At 40.4% G+C, this 22,035-nt stretch overlaps 1 protein-coding gene across 5 annotated transcripts in view; it reads right to left on the minus strand.

Annotated features, from left to right (window-relative positions):
- Positions 1 to 22,035, minus strand: part of card11 (caspase recruitment domain family, member 11) — a 286,003-nt gene that overhangs the window by 105,544 nt on the left and 158,424 nt on the right. For all 5 annotated transcript variants that reach the window (XR_011347238.1, XR_011347237.1, XM_069905859.1 and 2 more), the window contains exons 6-8: positions 4,892 to 5,044; positions 4,056 to 4,181; positions 685 to 882 (exon numbers count right to left, since the gene is read on the minus strand). Coding sequence is in view for 3 of the 5 variants with exons in the window: in XM_069905859.1 (XP_069761960.1) it covers positions 685 to 882; positions 4,056 to 4,181; positions 4,892 to 5,044 (477 nt within the window). In the remaining 2 variants the exon portion in view is untranslated. The remainder of the gene's footprint in view (positions 1 to 684; positions 883 to 4,055; positions 4,182 to 4,891; positions 5,045 to 22,035) is intronic.

Consider the following 22,035-nt stretch of genomic DNA (forward strand, 5'->3'; position numbering starts at 1 on the left):
CAGGGATCAAGACTCAAATCTGTTTTCCTTGCTGTGCGTCACTTGCCTGCAAAGGTGAAAACTGAAGCAAAAAAAACACTCTTTATTTAACAGCATCTAAACCGCTAAATAGTGGCACTGAGAAGGAACATGCACAGGAGAGAATGCCATCATTCCCCTCTTACACACACATACCTCCAAGCTATGGCAATTTCTTCAATGCTGTGGAGCCAGAGCCCTTGAATTCCCATTTAAATTTACCATGAGGGTCATTTCACCACGTGGAGTACCAGCAGATGGTAGATTTACAAGGGCGATGAGAAATGGCAGCATGCATCTCAACCGCCAGCGTCATCAAGGCAAAGAATAAGATACAAATCCCATTGACACATCTGCACCTGGATGGCACGGTTAGCAGTCAGTGCAATGTTGTTACAGTGCCAGAGACCGGCATTCAGATCTGGCCCTATCTGTAAGGAGTTTGTAAATTCTCTCCATGTCTGCATGGGTTTCCTCACATTGTTCAAAACATAGAGAGGTTGTAGGTCATTTGGGTGTAATTGGACAGCTCGGGCTCATGGGGGAAAAGGGCGTGTTACTGCGCTGTATGTTTACATTTTAAACAATTTAAGAAGCAAACCACCGGATTTTTAGTATGATCATGGAAGGAGAAACATTATAAAAAATTTTTTTTTAAATTTGCACCTGGTCTGCGGAGATGGTATCCTTAGACAAACGTCGGAGTTTTGATTCCATGGCGACGATTTTTCCTTCCTTCCTGACGATCTGAATCTGGAGCTCATCATTCTTTTCTTCCAGCTCCCGGATTTGTTTTCGATATTTATCTTTGTCAATCAGGCACTGAGAGAATTGTGTCTGAGCTTCATCTCGGGATCTGAATGCCTGCAAAGATTGCAATGATTAGAATGAGTGAAATTTATATACTCACATATATTGGTGCCACAACACATTTACTGATTTTTGAAGCTGCAAATAGCTTTTGGGAAAGGTAATAAAATACTTTTTAGGAAAGGGCTATAATATGTGAAAAGAAATGAAAGTTTAATCTGTTGGTAATTATTATCTTCAAACCTGGAGTACCTTTGTGAATGAGAAAGGTCACAGCATATTGAAAAGGGGACAGAATATTCTGTAATACCTTTGGAATAAAAAGATACCCATTAGTTTGCAATATATTTTGATAGATTTAGGGCCTCTCAGTGTTTTTATCTTCTTTTTGATTGACAAGACTGTTTCAATCCTTTCAGTAAGACTGAATAGCCGTTTTAAAGCGAGTGCAAATAATAGGCTATTCAGCTATGATCCATATCCCAGCTCACACTTTTTTCCTGCTCTTCCATCTGTAGGTTTCCAGCAGGGGTCACTGGATACATCTCAATAGTTTGTAAAGTCTTGATGGATATCAAGACACTGTGGTAAAATGTAAAGGTGCTGTATTCTACAGCAAGTTGAATCATCTACTGACACTTTGAAGTCTTACCATCCTCCGTAAGTGCAACTGGCGAGTGTAATGGAACATTTTCCACTTGCCTGCACAAGTGGAGTTTCAACATTGAAGAGGTTTAACACCATCCAGCTTTCCTCACTATCCATCATCTAAAATATTCACACTGGCAAATAATGGTTCACCATGGCTACAAATATGTTGTATAACCTACAAAATGGACAATTACTTGCTAAGGCTTCTGCATCAGTACCTCCCAAACCAATGGTTCCACCGCTAAGGAAAACAATGGCAGCAGGTACATGGAAACACCAGTCCCTCTCGATCAACTCCAAGTCATGTTTCACCATTATCTGGAAATACATTGCTTTTTTCTTCCCCCACCACCACTGTGGGAGTATCTTAACAAGAAGGCTGCAGCGGTTCAAGATGTCAGCTCACCACAACCTGCTCAGGTGCAGTTGGGGTGGGAAATAAAATCTGGCTTGATCAGTCTTATTCACATCCCATTCATTTTAAAGAAAAAAATTGCACAGGGTACGTCTGCTAAAATTGTTGGGGTTATGATGGCAAGATGAAGATCCAGACACAAAGCTCAACAGATGTTCCAAACAGTCACATTCTTCTGAAATGCGCACAATGCGTTGATAAGGCCCTGACAGAGAAAAATCCGGGTGAAGGAGGAAACGCCCCCAAAGATGTCAGGAGAAACATTTCAACTTGTTCCCAAGCATGTTCAGCAATGACCTGGAGCTTTAGAATGATGGGACCCATGATTATTCTGCCCATTTGATAAGGTCAACTGAAGTTAAAGTATGCGATCTGAGGCAAGACAGAAGCAGAAAGAGTGTAAATCTTGCAATTGCAACATGTCTGCAACCGAAAGGGTTATTTCTTGACCAGAGTGTCACATGGAAACATGCTTAGGAAAGCACAGATTGGTTGGTGCACGATGAAAGTCAAGTCGCCAGTGATATCGTAGCCTTTCTCGAAGTCAAAAGACAAATGATCAAACTATTGGGAGTTCTAGACAATTGAAGATAATGCAGAGATTCAAGGAATGTCAACTTGAATGGCAGACCCTGCAAGTGGACTAAACAGAAGAAACTCCGTTTGCTGCCGGCTTCAACCTGGCATTCTGCAGCACAGTGTACTAATATGAAACAGAATTTTGATAAATAATAATACCAGGAGGAATGCAGCTAAGGTGGGAAAAGGAGTTCGAGCACACATCAATTATGATTTAATTGAATGGCAAAGCAAGTTTCAAATGTTCTTGTCATTTATCAGTTTTTACATCAGTAGAGATCTGGAGTGCTCTTTAAAACAAGGAACATGGGGAATAATATAATTTTAAAAATCTGTTGGTCATTGGCAAAAAACCAACTTTGCAGGTGACTATTTCATATTGATTATAATATTTTAGCTCATAACCCAGAACTACCTCCAGTAGCTCCTCTGGCATTTTGTCCTCAGTCAGTATTCGCTTCCACTGACCTGGTGGCCTCTCGATCAGTAAACAAACTTGTCTGTAGCAGCAGCTCCAAGCAAATCAATAGAGGCGTCAAAGGCATAAAATGTAAGTTATACTGAAGCATTTTTAAGGGGGAAAAGAAGATCTGCAACGACAATTCCTTTTGGAGCTGAAATTACTCTTTGCAAAATTAAAGCAAGCTCCAGCTGTCAGATGAATTCACTCGATACCTTCATATTTTTCAACAACATTGATCCAGGTGTTACATGGCATATTTAATATATTTCAATAATGATTACACTTCAAAATATTTAATTGGTTATGGAGTCATGCAGAGTTCTTTTGAAATGAAAGTGTTGTTTAAAGGGCAATAATTAATGGTGCTGAAAACTGACACAGGAAAATATCACCTAAAAAAAAACTAAGGTGAAGATTAAAGAATGATTATCAGTAATTGTATATGCACCATCCTATTTTCTAGACAATTAAAGATAATGCAGAGATTCAACATTGGCATGGAATAGAAAATGGGAGGTGATGGACTGGTGTTGCTCATTTATATACTCAGCCAAATTGTCTTTCTGTTGAACGACTACCGCCTGTTTTGTTATGTTCAGCAGGATCCCTGAGGTACTTTAGATGATGAATCACATATAAAGCCAAAGATTTATGCAAGCCAATGCAGTGTTCAGTGCATGTATAATTTCCCCTTGCAGATAAAGGCCACTTTCAACAGGAGGCATGGTCAGAGAGGGGAACTCAGTAAACTAAAGTTTTCACCATTTCAGTGAGAATCTGCCAATTGTATGACCAAATATATTGATTGTACCTTAATAGTTCATGAGCTGTGAAACACTTTGAATCACATTGGTTTGGAGAAAATTGCTCCATTTGTGCATTGATGAATATCAAGTTATAAATGTCAAACCAATGTACTTCCTGGGTGAAATAAAGTAACTGATGGCATTACTTATTACATTAGATCTAATCTTTATTTTTTCTTAAATATTATAAATATTTTCTGTTATATTCCACCTGGAAAACAGATATTCACTGTTACACCAACTGCCGAATTTACATTGAAATGGCTGAGCATTCTCCATGCCCATTGAGAAAGAAAAATGAATTGATTCGGACCTGATCTCGCTCTTTTTCCACTTCCTCCAGCTGAAACATGATAGTGTTCATCCGATGCTTGTACATTTCACAGTCCTTAACCAGTGTTGAGCACTTTAACTCCAAGTCCTCTTTCTCCTCCAGATACTGCAAAAGTTCATAGAGCACTGGATAATTCAGTTTTGAAAATTAAGGGCAACTATGATTTCGCATTAAAAATGTGCTGATACATATTATTTGAAATTAAGAGATATTGTAGTAAGAAATCAACAATCAATTTCAATTAGTAGATTGATCAATTTCAACTCTCTGGTGGGTTTACAAAGAAAAGCATTGTCTAGAACAGTGGTTTTTAAACTGCCCCCTCCCCCCCCAACTCACGTAAGTGCTCTATATTTGGTAAGGGACAGCTTAAGGTGGTTGGTGAGTGGAAAGGGAAGGTTGAGAAGCACTGCTCTAGACCCAATTATTACTGAAATATTTTGCTTGAGGAAAAATTGTCATTAGCCCATTACCTTGGGAGGTATGAAACCGTGCACATAACGAGTCAATCAGGTACAATTAAAACAGCAGTTTTCAAACCTCCTTCTTTCCACTCGCATGCCACCTTAAGCAATCACAGACCACTTACCATGTTAGGATTGCTTAAGGCAATAACTTGTAATTACTTTGTTATTTGACACTCAAAGAATGCAAATTTCTTTGTAGCACAAGAATTGCCATCAAATAATGTCCTATTGTGTTAAAATCAGCTTGTTTAGACATGCAACATTGGCCAATGTCTGATCAGTTATGATTTATAGTGTCTTTACTGTATGCAAGTACTTTGCTGTTCAAATCCCTTCAGGTACTTTTACCTTATCCCTGAGCTCCTCTGCTTGTCTGTTCTCTTCCTGCAAGTTGTAAATCTTGTTAACGAGGTCTTGCCTGTCTTCCAGAGCCTCCTTACGATCATGTTCCAAGATGTCAAGGATTGTCTTTTCAGAGTTGGGTAAACTACGTTTCCCAGCCTGCATCAGGAACAAAATTAGTTTAGGAACAGAAAAGATTCTGATTCAGAGAGATAAATATCTTTTTTTGGAAATACAGGTATAACTGATCTTACATTGTAAATTACTGAAGAGCACATTTAGACAACAAATTCTGAAATAATTAAGTCTTGTTATTGACTGATATGTAATTTGTTCACTTGATTGTTATATGATAGAATATATGTTTCTTCAATGCTGCACATGGATTTTTTAAAAAATGCTTGATATCCTATTGACACAATGAAGCTATTTTTTTGGTAGAATACAGGGAAATAAGCAATAATTGCATAGTTGAATAGGAGTTCTGTCTGCCTTGTCCTACCTGATATCCTCAGTCAGGTCCACAATTTTATAGCATGGGACAGTTGGCAAAATGGATCATTATAACTGTTGCCACTCAGGTAATGTGAGACCCTTGCACTTGACTGAGTTAAACTCCATCTGCCATATTTTGATCCGCTTTTCCTTTTCATTGAGATTCTGTTGTAATCTCATATAACCTTCTTTTCAGTCCAGTTTACCACTTATCTTGGTGCCATTCACAAACTTGCTCACCATGCTAACTGCATTGCCATCCAATTGTGACTGCAGATGACATTAACAATGGACCCAGCACTGAATCTTGCAGCATACCCCCGGTCACAGGACTCCAATCTGAATAACAACCCTGCAATACCACCTTCGAGCCACCATCAATGTCAATTCATTGGCCAGATCACCTTTGGATCCAATGTGATTTGATCTTCTGGGTTAGCATAGCATGCAGGACCTTGTCAAAAGTCTTGCTAAAGTCCATGTAGACAATGTCTACTGCCCTGGCCTCATCAACCTCCTCAAAAACACCTCCAATTTGTGAAACACGATTTCTCATGCACAGATATCATTGATGAAGATGATCAGCCAAGTAAAAAAATTCCATGCAAACGAATGTTAATCTGGGTTAATTTCTAAAGTAATTAGGTACACTGTCTGTAAATCAGTAGATTTTCAAGTTTTATGCAAAACCCACATTTTTCAGGAAGGTTATTAGTTGTGTCACACTTTATAAGAATGAGATGATAGAAACCATTGGGCTTCCAACAGTTCAGTTTTAGTGGGGACACACTCAACATCTAAGGGTCCAGATTACAGCACAGCTCAAACTCTGATAGTCAGAAGATTGGGGGTTCAAAATTACAGCCATTATATTGTTCATAAGAAGTTTGCTGCATGCGAATGGTCTGCAATGTTTCCTTCAATATTATAGTGACACGATTGACTCTAAAGCGTTTTGGGAAGCTTTAAATGTGTGAAAGGCAGATTATGAAGGCAGATATTTCTTGTCTCATTACTTTTATGAGAGAAGTGGTGATACAACCTCTGGGCTGTGAAAGTTGATCACTTTTTATGTATTCTGATTTTCACAGTGCATGCTTTTCAATTTATTTGCAAAGCATGCGTAATTAACACAGAGATCCTTCCACTGCCTTGTCAATGAATTCAAATATATCCACACCAGCCAGCAGTGTACCAGTAAATATTATTTGTGGCTGAGTTAGTTGAATCATTCTGTTCTGATGTCACATTATTCCAGTGACTTCATCAATCCGATATATGGTTTACAATGTCTTCAGAGCAGACCTGAACATTGTCACATGGGGGAGCAGTGCTGTTGAGCTCACACACATTTATAAGAATTAAGAAATACCTCACGAACAAAAAAAGATTTCTCTAATAATAGACCCAGGAATAGTTCTGTTAGGGGATATTCACGATTTGAAGTTAGATATTTATCAGAGGAAATTTTTAAATGTAGCAATAGCAAAGAAATTTACAGCCGTAATGTGGAAATTAGATAATAACGTGGGGTTGAATAGATGGCAAATGGAATTACAGAATTGTATACCATTAGAGAAAATAACGTATAATTTGCGGAATCAACTAGAAATTTTTTTATAGGATTTGGAAACTTTATATGGATTTTATAGGTAAGAGTTCATCTACAGCGTCCACCACTCCCACTCCAGCTCCAGCTCACCCTAGTTAAAGTTTAAGATTATATTTGTAAATTTAAAATTCAATTGATCGATGAAGGATATATGATAAATTCAGGCAGACTTTTTCTTTTTTTTCTTACTTTTTTGGGGAGGGAGGGGGAGAAAATATAAAATTATGTATTCTTTTTGCATCTTTTCTTCAATTATTTTGTATGATTATGGATAAGCACTGTATTTGTTATCGATGAAAGTGAAAAATAAAATTTTCAAAAAATATCTCTCTGATGAAGATTAGAGGATATGATGTATTTAATTTCATGGATGTAATTTCTTTAATTGTCTAGTTTGCAGTTTACATTGTCCATTTCACCTCTATAGCAGCTTTGAACATTTGAGGCTCTCCCCCCCCCCCCCCCCCCCACAAGGTATCATTATAGCAGGCCTAACATTTCTAACCTATGTCGTCATCCCCGAAATCAATACTGCCCTTCTCGGCTCTATGCTTTCTCTAGAGATTCGTGACAGCATCCCCTTTGAAAGCTGCTCTAATTGATTTACGTCATCGTGAATGATAAAACAGAAATTATTAGAGGGTGATGGTTGAGAAAATAAATCACATTTTAAAAATCCTGATAAAACACAGTTCTAGTTTATTACTTTCCACAGATCTGCAAATCACTACACCAGGGTGGGGGGTCTCCACACAAATAACGCATGGTCAGGTAGGCGATGAGTACAGCAGGATAATGAAGAAAGAATAAGATTAAGATGCCAAAATCTAACTGCCTTGTGTCTTCCTGCAGCACCCAGCAAGTTACCTTTATTGACAGAATGAGAAGTTGAAAAACACTGCTGGTTCTATCTGAGCCCAGGACATGGAACTTGCAAAGAGAAGCAATTATAACAACACAGAACATTCTGGATAGGACATTATGAGTAGCAATTCAATAAGTGTTCAACTAGTGAAGAGATTGCTGGTTTGAGTTTTAACTTTCCAGCTTATTGTCTGTCTCCATGGAGAGCTCGAGGAAGATGTTAGGCATGACACACAATTTTATTTCATTCCCAACAATCATGCACATGCTGTTCCTTTCTGAAGAGTGGGTATCCTACGAACCCCTCTGTACAGTGGGCACATGGCTTTGGAAAAATTCCACCAATCCGTCCCTGCGAAATCCTCCAAGTAGAAAGAATAAATGAACTAATGTCTATATCTACTCCCAGCCTTAGGTATGCTCAGTTAACCATGTTGGGAAAGCCCCTTTGTTCACATGTCATACATGTCCTGAGGCACACACTCTCTCTCTCCATCTCTTAAAAGGGAAGTGATTACCAGGAGAAAATATTCAAAGATGTGCACAAAGCCTTCTAGAAGAAATGCAACATCCTCTCTAGTTCCTGAGAAGCTCTGACCAGTCAAAATGAGGAAGGAGCATGCAGAATGGAATTGAGAGCTTTGAATCCATGGACTGGAAGTACACAAAAGCCAACTGTACATGGCAGAAAGAACTCAGCCCCTCATAAATGAACTATCCACCCATTCGAGCTCCTCCTGCCCTATCTATCGAGGAGGCCAAATTGGGTTCATTAACCATCTCAGAATTCACAAAAATGGTGTGAAACCAAGTCATCATAATTTCATGACTCTGATGCCTTACATACAAATACCACCATCGATTTCACAGCAATGGCTTGTGCACAGATCACCTTTGGTTTCCATCTTCAAGATGTGACCCTGGATGAATCGGGTTAAGAGTTAGTCTGTGATTTTTTTTTCCACAGGAAGGCCTAGACCTTTTGTGCCAGTGGCTATGAGGCAGGAAATTTTTGAGTCACTTCACAATCTATCTCATCCTGGGAGAAGAGCATCCATCATACGAGCTATGGAACATTTTACCTGCCCTCAGATTAAATGGGATGTTGGATTTTGGGCAAGGACCTGCTTGCTGTCTCAACACTCTGTAGTCTCCAGACACATGGAATCCAAGATAGGGGATTTTGTTGTTCTGCAATCCCCTTTCCAGCATAGGAACCTAGACTTGGTTGGCCTACTTCCACTATCTTTGGGATATACTTATCTGCTACCAGGTGGCAGGAGGCCATTCCTATCACTGACATCCCTGTGGAGACAGTCACTAGGGCTTTTGTGGATTGATGGATTCCATCTCTTGGTGGTCTATTACAATGGATCGAGAGTTCAATTCAAGTCGCCGTTGTTCTGAGCTCTCACTGATTTTCTGGACACTACCTGCATTTGCACAATGGCTAATGGCGGTACTGAGCATTTCCATCAACAACTGAAGGTAGCATTAATAGCAGGTGGTGATGCAGCTACGTGGAGCGAACTTTTTCCATGGTTCTCCTTGGTGTGTGTACTGCTGTTAAGGCAGATATTGGAAGTTCAGCAGCTAGTATATGGCACCATGTTAACCTTGCCAGGCGAGTTTGTGAATCCAGATCCAAGCACAATGCTCTACGATCTGGCTAATTATGTTGATTGTCTTCCACAAGAAGGCTGAGAGACATCTAGTCTATGCAGCATGGAAGTGTTTTTTTTTAAATGCCGGTTGAAGTTCTCTCAGCCCATAATCCCACGTCAGTTTTTCCACTGCAATTCTCGGTACCTTGGTATTCCATAGGAACTTCTAATATGATTACTTTATAAATTTAAAGAAAATTTTAGATAACATAATAGGCAGCGATTGAAAAAGTATGGGTTGTCCTGGCATTATTTTCATTTTGATGCAATTAACCATTCCCACTCATCTCTCCATTTCTGCAGGTCTTTTTCTATCTTCCCCAAAAGAGGGACATAATTTATACAGATTCTGTAGATTGTCAGTTGCTATTCTAAGATATTTTATTCCATCTTCCTTCCATTTAAATTTACATTCTTTTTCATTCTAAATGTGTCAATGGCATTGTCTCATTGTTGTCCATATTTGTTTCTTAGTCAGATACTCTTCCATATTTTTCTAATCTTCCTCGTAATTTTTTCAAAGATTTAACTAGGTCTGATAGGTACAATAGCACGTCATCAGCAAAAAATACTAATTTTGTGTTCTTCTTGTCCATCTTTGAAGTCCTTTACATCTGGGTCCCTTCTTATTATCTCTGCTAGTGGTTCAATTGCTCGTATAAAAAGTGCTGGAGACAGAGGGAATCCCTGTTTACTCAATCTACTTGAGGGAAACACTGCTGACCTTGGACTATTGGTTATAATTTTAGCTCATGGTTTATGATATCAAGCTTATAAATGTTCTGCCTATGCCAAATTTTTCCAGTGTTTTAAATAAAAAAGGACCATTCCTACAGTTGAATGCTTTTTCTCCGTTCAGGAAGACTTTAATACTTGGATTCCATTCAAATATGTATTATATTAAATACCTTCCTAGACTATTTGAGGAATGTCTTCCTTTATCAAATCCTACCTGGTCTGCATGTAACAGTTTTGTTAGATATTGTCCTAATTTATTAGCATTTATAATCAGCATTTAACAGCAAAATTGGGCTATATGACGAAGTATTTAATGGATCTCTCTTTAATAATAGCATTTGAAAATGATTCTGGGAGGTTCTGTGTCTCTACTGCTTGATCCAGAACATCTATTAATAGGGCATTAGTAATTCGTTGAATTGTCTGTAAAACTCGGGAGGGAATCCATCTTCCCCTGGTGAGTTATTAGTCTGTAGGGTGCCCAGGGCTTTTTCAATTTCTTCTCTTTTTAAGGGGCTGTCTAGTTCTATCTTTTCTCTCTCTTCTAGTTTTGGAAGTTCAACATTCAACAGAAATTCTTCTATTTCATTCTCGTCTCCTAGTAATTCTGTTTTGTATAATTTCATGTAATATTGTCTCAAGATATCATTAATTTTCTTTTGTTTATTTGTTAGAGTGTCTGTCTATTTTTATAACTTTATTATTCTTGATGACTTCTCAGTTTTAACTTGCCAAGACTTTATAAGACATAATATTTTTGTTTAGTTTTTAAATATAACTTTTTCTTTTCTGTATGTTTGTAATGTATTTTATCTTAGCTTTTTATTCTCCAGTAATCTGTATTCTTCTTGTAGACCTGTTCTTTGATCTTTTTTTCTAATTCTATAATATCTTTCTCCATACATTCTCTTTTTTTTGTATAGGATATAATTTGTCCCCTCAGGTATGCTTTGAATGTGTCCCATATCAAAAAGCTATTATTGGTAGATGGCTGAATTGTTTCACAAAATATTTCTGTTTGTCTCTTAATAAACTCGCAGAAGTCTGTTCTTTAGGGTAACATGGCATTGCCACCTGTATACATTTTCTTGCTTTTCTATTATTCCAATAGTTAATGGTAGTGGTGAGTGGTCTGATAAAAACAGAATACCGAGTGAGGTGTTCATCACTCTACTTTTTAAGCTGAGCAGACATTAAAAAATATATCAATCCTTGTATATGAATTGTGCATCTTTTTTTTAAAAACTTTATTTATTCATTCAAAATACAGATCTTCTTTGGCTTGGCTTCGTGGACGAAGATTTATGGAGGGGTATGCCCATGTCTGCTGCAGGCTCGTTGGTGACTGACAAGTCCGATGGAGGACAGGCAGGCACGGTTGCAAGGGAAAATTGGTGGGTTGGGGTTGGGTGTTGGGTTTTTCCTCCTTTGCCTTTTGTCAGTGAGGTGGGCTCTGCGGTCTTCTTCAAAGGAGGTTGCTGCCCGCCGAACTGTGAGGCGCCAAGATGCACGGTTTGAGGCGAGATCAGCCCACTGGCGGTGGTCAATGGGGCAGGCACCAAGAGATTTCTTTAGGCAGTCCTTGTACCTCTTCTTTGGTGCACCTCTGTCTCGGTGGCCAGTGGAGAGCTTGCCATATAACACGATCTTGGGAAGGCGATGGTCCTCCATTCTGGAGACGTGACCCACCCAGCGCAGCTGGATCTTCAGCAGCGTCATATATAATAATAAACTAAACTCATTTTGGATCTCCCGGAATGGTGGACTAGCCTCGCCAAACGAACCCAGCTCAGCGCTGACATTGGCGACTTCAGGGGTTTTTACAAGGCTCTAAAGGCTGTGTACGGCCCCTCACCCCAAGTCCAAAGCCCGCTGCGCAGCTCAGACGGCAAAGTCCTCCTCAGCGACAAGATCTCCATCCTCAACCGATGGTCAGAACACTTCCAATCTCTTTTCAGTGCCAACCGCTCAGTCCAAGAATCCGCCCTGCTCCAGCTCCCTCAACAGCCCCTACGGCTAGAGCTGGATGAGGTTCCCACCCTGGATGAGACATATAAGGCAATCGAACAACTGAAAAGTGGCAAAGCAGCAGGTATGGATGGAATCCCCCCAGAAGTCTGGAAGGCTGGCGGCAAAACTCTGCATGCCAAACTGCATGAGTTTTTCAAGCTTTGTTGGGACCAAGGTAAACTGCCTCAGGATCTTCGTGATGCCACCATCATCACCCTGTACAAAAACAAAGGCGAGAAATCAGACTGCTCAAACTACAGGGGAATCACGCTGCTCTCCATTGCAGGCAAAATCTTCGCTAGGATTCTCCTAAATAGAATAATACCTAGTGTCGCCGAAAATTTTCTCCCAAAATCACAGTGCGGCTTTTGCGCAAACAGAGGAACTACTGACATGATCTTTGCCCTCAGACAGCTCCAAGAAAAGTGCAGAGAACAAAACAAAGGACTCTACATCACCTTTGTTGACCTCACCAAAGCCTTCGACACCGTGAGCAGGAAAGGGCTTTGGCAAATACTAGAGCGCTTCGGATGTCCCCCAAAGTTCCTCAACGTGGTTATCCAACTGCATGAAAACCAACAAGGTCGGGTCAGATACAGCAATGAGCTCTCTGAACCCTTCTCCATTAACAATGGCGTGAAGCAAGGCTGCGTTCTCGCACCAACCCTCTTTTTAATCATGATGCTGAAACAAGCCATGAAAGACCTCAACAATGAAGACGCTGTTTACATCCGGTACTGCACGGATGGCAGTCTCTTCAATCTGAGGCGTCTGCAAGCTCACACCAAGACACAAGAGCAACTTGTCCGTGAACTACCCCTTGCAGACGATGCCGCTTTAGTTGCCCATTCAGAGCCAGCTCTTCAGCGCTTGACGTCCTGTTTTGCGGAAACTGCCAAAATGTTTGGCCTGGAAGTCAGCCTGAAGAAAACGGAGGTCCTCCATCAGCCAGCTCCCCACCATGACTACCAGCCCCCCCACATCTCCATCGGGCACACAAAACTCAAAACGGTCAACCAGTTTACCTATCTCGGCTGCACCATTTCATCGGATGCAAGGATCGACAACGAGATAGACAACAGACTCGCCAAGGCAAAGAGTGTCTTTGGAAGACTACACAAAAGAGTCTGGAAAAACAACCAACTGAAAAACCTCACAAAGATTAGCGTATACAGGGCCGTTGTCATACCCACACTCCTGTTCGGCTCCAAATCATGGGTCCTCTACCGGCACCACCTACGGCTCCTAGAACGCTTCCACCAGCGTTGTCTCCGCTCCATCCTCAACATTCATTGGAGCGACTTCATCCCTAACATCGAAGTACTCGAGATGGCAGAGGCCGACAGCATCGAATCCACGCTGCTGAAGATCCAACTGCGCTGGGTAGGTCACGTCTCCAGAATGGAGGACCATCGCCTTCCCAAGATCGTGTTATATGGCGAGTTCTCCACTGGCCACTGAGACAGAGGTGCTCCAAAGAAGAGGTACAAGGACTGCCTAAAGAAATCTCTTGGTGCCTGCCACATTGACCGCCGCCAGTGGGCTGATATCGCCTCAAACCGTGCATCTTGGCGCCTCACAGTTCGGCGGGCAGCAACCTCCTCGGAAGAAGTCCGCAGAGCCCACCTCACTGACAAAAGACAAAGGAGGAAAAACCCAACACCCAACCCCAACCAACCAATTTACCCTTGCAATCGCTGCAACCGTGTCTGCCTGTCTCGCATCGGACTTGTCAGCCACAAACGAGCCTGCAGCAGACATGGACATTACCCTTCCATAAACCTTCAACCGCGAAGCCAAGCCAAAGAAAGAAGAAAGAAACATGAACGATATATTTTATATATATATAAAAGAAAAAAGAGAAAAAAAAAAGACCCCCCCCCCACTTTTCAGCCAACTCTCCTAAGGAGAGCCATAAAGAAAGAAAAAGAAAAATTAAGCGTACATATTAAGATCTAATCAATGTAAATCAATATGTAAATATTCTGAATATAACAACCCCTTATTAATAAAAAAACTAATTATCACGCAAAACATACGTAATTTTTTCCATTATTAAACAATATTTCATCTCATTCTTCTTTGGCTTGGCTTCGCGGACGAAGATTTATGGAGGGGGTAAAAAGTCCACGTCAGCTGCAGGCTCGTTTGTGGCTGACCAGTCCGATGCGGGACAGGCAGACACGATTGCAGCGGTTGCAAGGGAAAATTGGTTGGTTGGGGTTGGGTGTTGGGTTTTTCCTCCTTTGCCTTTTGTCAGTGAGGTGGGCTCTGCGGTCTTCTTCAAAGGAGGCTGCTGCCCGCCAAACTGTGAGGCGCCAAGATGCACGGTTTGAGGCGTTATCAGCCCACTGGCGGTGGTCAATGTGGCAGGCACCAAGAGATTTCTTTAGGCAGTCCTTGTACCTTTTCTTTGGTGCACCTCTGTCACGGTGGCCAGTGGAGAGCTCGCCATATAATACGATCTTGGGAAGGCGATGGTCCTCCATTCTGGAGACGTGACCCATCCAGCGCAGCTGGATCTTCAGCAGCGTGGACTCGATGCTGTCGACCTCTGCCATCTCGAGTACCTCGACGTTAGGGGTGTGAGCGCTCCAATGGATGTTGAGGATGGAGCGGAGACAACGCTGGTGGAAGCGTTCTAGGAGCCGTAGGTGGTGCCGGTAGAGGACCCATGATTCGGAGCCGAACAGGAGTGTGGGTATGACAACGGCTCTGTATACGCTTATCTTTGTGAGGTTTTTCAGTTGGTTGTTTTTCCAGACTCTTTTGTGTAGTCTTCCAAAGGCGCTATTTGCCTTGGCGAGTCTGTTGTCTATCTCATTGTCGATCCTTGCATCTGATGAAATGGTGCAGCCGAGATAGGTAAACTGGTTGACCGTTTTGAGTTTTGTGTGCCCGATGGAGATGTGGGGGGGCTGGTAGTCATGGTGGGGAGCTGGCTGATGGAGGACCGTGAAGCAAGGCTGTGTTCTCGCACCAACCCTCTTTTCAATCTTCTTCAGCATGATGCTGAACCAAGCCATGAAAGACCCCAACAATGAAGACGCTGTTTACATCCGGTACCGCACGGATGGCAGTCTCTTCAATCTGAGGCGCCTGCAAGCTCACACCAAGACACAAGAGAAACTTGTCCGTGAACTACTCTTTGCAGATGATGCCGCTTTAGTTGCCCATTCAGAGCCAGCTCTTCAGCGCTTGACGTCCTGCTTTGCGGAAACTGCCAAAATGTTTGGCCTGGAAGTCAGCCTGAAGAAAACTGAGGTCCTCCATCAGCCAGCTCCCCTCATCTCATTATGCCATCTATTAACATCAATCATATTCGTATCTTTCCATGTACTAACAATACATTTTTTGTTACAGATAATGCTAAATATACAAAAGCAAGTTGAAATTTATCTAATCCCAGACCTTTCAAAGGTTGCAAACTACCCAATAAAAATACTGTCAGATCTAAAAGTATCTTAATCTTATACAGGTATTCCAGAAACAATTGTACTTTCTTCCAAAAAGATTGTGTGTATATACATAACCAAACTGTATGAAAAAAAGTTTCAACAGCATTACCACATCTAAAACACAAATCTGATTCATGAAAACCATATTAAAAAAAGCAACATCAATTTTTCTTTTTCTTAATATATGCCAAAATGAGTTTACGCTTAATCGGTGTGTTTAAACCTCGAACATTAAAAGTAGCAAACCTCAACTTTGACATATCCACTATTATTACTAAAAACTAATAATATCTATATATAAAAACTCAGATCAACGTAAATAGGCCCTCCAATAGGAGAAAAAGAAACCACAAATTAAAGTCTAAATAAAAATTAAAAAAAATAGAAAAAAAAGATAGTTAAAAAAAACCCAAGAAAAAACTACCAAAAGGTAGTAATCCCTAAACTAAACTTGGGTGTGGATCACCCACCAGTGGCTGATGACTAATAGAACATAGAGCAAATCTCTCCCTCCCCAGCCAAACAAAAAATAACAACAAGATATCATAATGACATAAAAATAAAGTAAGAATAAGTAAGTTCTTCTATTCATCCAAGAGATTCCAAACTCGACGACCCCATTTCAGGAGAAATTAGGCTTTTTCCATTCCCATTTCTCCCATTTCTTCCATTTCCAGAACAACCAGATTTTTCTTTAGGAGACAATAGTGGACTACGTCTTGGACCTTGTACATCTGGCAACGAATCAGCAAAAATCATTGTTTCACGCTCATTCTCAAAAAACCGAGATTGAAAGTCTCCACAAAACACCTTCAACACTGCCAGATAACAAAAAGTAGACTTATAGCCTTTACGCCACAGAACTTCTTTAACTGGATTAAATCGATGCCGACGCTGAATAATCTCTTGACTCAAATCGGGATAAAAAAAACCCTACTGTTCTGAATCATTAACGGAGCTTGTCGTTGTCTCACATTTTGCACTGCTAGACGAAGTATCGTTTCTCTGTCCAAATAATTCAAGCATCGAATTATCACGGGTCTCGGTGATTGATCAGGCGGAGGCCTTCTTCTTAAGGCTCTATGAGCTCTTTCCAATACCAAGCCTCCATAGAAAAATTCTTATCCCAATATTTGTGGGATCCATTCTGTAAAAAAACGAAGAGGATCTTGATCTTCCATACCTTCCGGCAAACCAACAATCTTCACATTGTTCCTTCTACTTTGATTCTCCAAATAATCTACTTTCCTCTCTAACTCCTTCTCACGTTCTCGCAATTCTTTAACGGATTTTTCCACCTCCATCACTTTTTCTGTATTAGAGGCCACTTGCTGTTTACATTCCAGAAAAGCAGACTGAAATTTTAAAAAATCTTCAAAATACTTCCATTCGTGTATTAACTGTAATGAATTCTGACCTCATACTATCTTTCATTTGAGCTAACTCTTGCAATATCGGCTGAGTAACGGTACTTAACAGGTTAACTTGTAATTCAGAAAGACCAGACCATGTTTTCTTTAACATAGTGTCAGAATCAGATAACTGAACTGCTGCTGCAGCTCAACAGCAGGCATTTTAACAGTTTTACTGTGTGTTTGAACTCCCAACGACGACACCCCGACTTCCTCAGGGGGTTAATACTGGTCTCCCCTCACAACTCGCTGTTGTTTCAAGAACTCACGGATAAGATCAAGCTCTTCAGATTGAAGTACTGCCTGAGTGGTTTCAAACAATGGATTCATTTTTCTGCGAGCTCCCTCTGCCATTAGCAGACTGTCAGAATCAGGATCCACTTCTTGGAAACACACACTTTCCTCCTGAGAACGAATAATTGCAGAGATATCCTTCTCCTGGTGAGCAGTAATCATTTGTTTTTCATCTGCAGTTTTTCCAGGCCCTAAATCTTGAACACTCCGAAAATGTAGTTTCTTCTGTACTTGAGGTTTAATCTTTTTGCCATTAGTAGCCATAACAACTCCTTAATACTTTAAACAAAGTTTTTAAAAAGTTTAAACTTAAAAACAAAAAGTTAAAGACGGGTTCTTAAAAGTCTGGCCAGAGAGGTCGAGATTACACGTCTGGGCTCTACGCCATCTTGCCACGCCCCCGAATTGTCCATCCTTGAGTAAAAGGAAGAGTCTCTCTCTTTCTGGGTTTTAATTGACTCCATATAGCGATAAGATTTAGATCCTTCATATATGTAATATGGTTTTTGCCGCTTTTGCCTTAGTTACTATTCTCACACATTTATCTAATAATGGGCCCAAGCAAAAATTAAAATCTTCTCTGACCAATATACTTTGTCTTACCTCTGCTGTTTTTAAGAAGATATCCTTCATAAAGGCTTCATCATCATCATGATTTGGGGCTTAGCTATTCATAAGTGTCCATGCTGATTAATTCCTGAACTCCATCAGATATTATGTTAATTTCCTCTGTATACTGGTTGACAGATATATTTTATATTGTGTTTAGATCTACCGGGACCAATGCCTGAAGAGGGTGCACAAAATCAGTGAACCGGTGCGGACTCGAAAGGCCAACATGGCCTGTTTCCGCTCCGTAAATGGTTAAGACATACTACTTGTTCTACCTATCCTCTTTTCAATTTATCATGTTCCAATTTAGTAAGATGTGTCTCCTGAAGATTATAATTTTTAATTTCTTTAAGTATGCCAAGACCCTTTTCCTCTTCACCATCCCATTTAACCCATTAATATTAAGATGAATAAACTTTAGTGTTTTATCCATATATTTTTTCAAATATTGTATATCAATAAAATCTTTCTGACTTTTTAAATGATACTTCAGCATTTCCCTTTTAAGGAACATTTCCCTTTTGAGTAATATATATTTCCCCTTTTTAAAAAAAACACACACACATCCCTAGCGCTGACAGTGCAGTAAGCAGTAAAACCCATAAGCCCGTGAAAAAGGCCCACGGAATTTTCCAAAGAAGAACCCCTCCCTTTAGCACCATTTTTTGTAAACTGCTCCCTTCTCCTGGCACTATTTTCTCCCTTAGATCAGAGTCCCCACTCTGCCACTTTCCTCTCTCCCCAGAGCTCTCTATGTATATTACAGTGATTTGTTTTTGCACTTGAGCAGTAAAAATAAGATGGTTCATACTACAAGATTGAAAAAAAAGATACATTTTTTAGTTAGTCCTAAAAGCTTTAATCTCTTCAAATTCTTCCGTATTCTTGAAAATTCTTCGATTACCTTCACTGGGTAAGTCATTGAGTATTTTAAGTTTTTGGATTGCAGTTGTCTCTTTACCTCATCAAATTCTTTTCTTTGCTCAAGGCAGGGCTAAAGTCCTGGAAAAACATTACTTTTTCGCTGTCCACCATTAATGGGCTGCTGTTATTTTTTGAATATCGTATGCTGCTCCCATCCCACTCCCAGTAACTTAAAAGTCTTACCAGGACTGGTCGTGGTCGTTCAACACCGGTTCTTCAGGGTCCAAGGATGTGTTGAGCCCTTTCAATTTGCAGCATTGCAATTAACTTGTTTTGCCACAGCATTTGTTGGATCCATATTTCAAAAAGAGCTCACCGGGGTTTTCCCCTCGATTCCTTATCTCAGTCCAATAATTCTTACATTATTAGGCCTGCTGAAATTTTCCATATGGTTGATCTTGTCCACCATTCCTTTTCTATCTGTGTCCCGTCTTTTTGCTTTTTCTCCCAGTCTTTAGCCTGTCTTTTGATATGTCCATCCAGTCACCACTTGCATCATTCGTTCCATTAAGTCTTCGAGCTCTTTTTATGCCTGATATCATTACCAATATATCTCAGCGCTGAGTCAATGCCCATAAAACAAGCGCCCAAAGTTTCCACTTTGTTCAAGATATTGGCTATATTTTGGGCCCAAGCTCTGCCAGATTCAGCCAGTCCCAAGGCCCCTTCTGTGCCATTCCTCATCAGGATTTCACTCAATGTTCCTGGCTGAGCTGCTGTTTCTTCAGTTTTTGTTTTTGGTTGCCTTGGTCCTAGTACTAGCTCTAATTTTTAAACTTTCAAACAATTTTTAATACTTTTCCTGGAGAGCTCTTTCAGAACATATCTGCTCAGATCCTTTGCATGGCCACCCCCCTCCCCACTTGTTCACTTTTGAAGTAGACAGAAAATAACTTGTCATCCCTAACTAGCCTGTCGACCACATATTCCTAGGCTGTCGGCTTCTAATGCCTATATCCAATGTAAAAGTATTTGTAATAGGGATCACAGCTGTTCTTTCATATCAACTGGGGAAAGGTGGATTTGTCAGCTCTGCTCCTCTGAACAGCATCACAGTGAAGCTTCTGTCAGCAATGGCAGATTTATAAAAAGCAGTGCAATCTTCATCACATCCAAGACAACTCGTTTTATTTGTTGGTACAAGAATGCACTAAGAGCAGCGATGTTTTCTTGGAAACAATGATAAAAGTTCCTAAGATATTGGAGCAGAAGTAGGCCCATCGAGTCTGCTCCGCTATTCCATCATGAGCTAATCTATTCACCCACACAGCCTCACTCCCCAGCTATCTCTCCATAACCATCGATGCCCTGACTAATCAAATACCTGTCAATCTCTGCCTTAAATATACCCAATGACCCTGCTTCCAGGCATCTGTGGCTATGTTCCACAGACTAAACAACCCTATGATTAAAGAATTTTTTTCTGCATCTCTCTTTTAAGTTGACACCATTTTTATCCTGAAATGTCCTCACATCTCCTACCATGGGAAACATCCTTGGCAGATCTACTCTGTCCAACCCTTTCAGCATTCAAAATACCTTATGAGGTCTTCCCCCATCCTTCTGAACTCCAACGACTACAGACCAAGAGCCGACAATTGTTCCTCATATACTAACCCTTTCATTCCTGATATCATTCTAGTAAATCTTCTCTAAGCCTTCTCCAATGCCAGCATGTCTTCTCTCAAATACAATGCCCAAGACTGTACGCCAGTGTTTTATGGAGCCTCAACATTACATCCCTGCTCTTGTTCGCTATCCCCTCTAGAAATTAATGTCAACACTGCATTCGCCTTCTTTACCAACGACTCAACCTGGAGGTATCCAGCATGAGGACTCTCAAGTCTCTTTGCACTTCGGAATTTTGAATTTTCTACCCATCTAAATAACAATATGTCCGACTATTTCTTCTACCAAAGTTTCATGACCAACATTGTATTTCATCTGCTATCTCCTTGCCCATTTTCCTAATCTATCCTTCTCTCTGCAGCCCTTCGGCCTTTTCAGCACCACCTCCCCTACCTCCTATTTTGGCATCATCTGTAAATTTATACACAAAGTCATCTATTCCAAATCATTTATAGAAAATGTGAAAAGAAGCGGCTCCAACACTGACCCCTGTGGAACACCACTGGTAACCAGTAGCCAACCAGAATTGGATCCTTTTATTCCTACTCTCTGTTTCCTGCTGGCCAGCCAATGTTCTAGCCATGCTAGTATCCTTTCTGTAGTTCCATGAGCTCTCATCTTGTTTAGCAGCCTTATGTATGGCAACTTTCTGAAGGCCTTTTGAAAGTCCAAATACACAACATCCACTGCATCTCCCCTGACTATCCTTACTCTGATCTCTTCAAAAAAAATTGCAATAGGTTTGTCAGGCATAATATTCCTTTAAGGAAATTATGCTGACTTGGGCCTATCTTTTCATGCACCTCTAGGTATTTTGTAATCTCATCCTTGACAATCGACTTCAGTAGCTTCCCAACTGCTGACAGGTCTATAATTTTCTTTCTGCTGCCTCGCTCCCTTCTTCAAAAGTGGAGTGATATTTGCAACCCTTCAGTCCACCAGAACCATACCAGGCTCCATTGATTCCTGGAAGATCCCAAGTACCCTTTCTCATGATCTTGACTGCACTCACTTCTCTTCCAGGAGAGCCATGAGAGTTCAGTGTGCTACTAATACCTCCCACAGTGAAGACTGAAGCAAAATATTAATCGAGTTCCTCTGCTATTTCCTTGTCTTCCATTACAATTACTTCAGCGATATTTTCTATTGGTTCTATGTCTACTTTGTTCACTCTTTTACTCTTTATATATTAAAAAAAAAGCTCTTGGTATCATCTTTGATATCGCTTGCTAACCTCCTTTCATAATTCATTTTTTCCTTCCTAATCACCTCCTTAGTTGTCTTCTCCATATCTTTAAAAGTTTTCCAGTCCTCTATCTTCCCACTAATTTTTGCTTTCTTGTCTGTTCTCTCTTTTGCTTCAAATTTCCTCATCATCCAGAATTGTCTCATTTTTCATTCATAATTTTCTTTCTTTCTTGGTTTGTGCCTGTCCTCA

The sequence above is a fragment of the Narcine bancroftii genome, chromosome 12, assembly GCF_036971445.1.
Source record: "Narcine bancroftii isolate sNarBan1 chromosome 12, sNarBan1.hap1, whole genome shotgun sequence".
In the NCBI taxonomy this organism is placed as follows: domain Eukaryota; kingdom Metazoa; phylum Chordata; class Chondrichthyes; order Torpediniformes; family Narcinidae; genus Narcine; species Narcine bancroftii.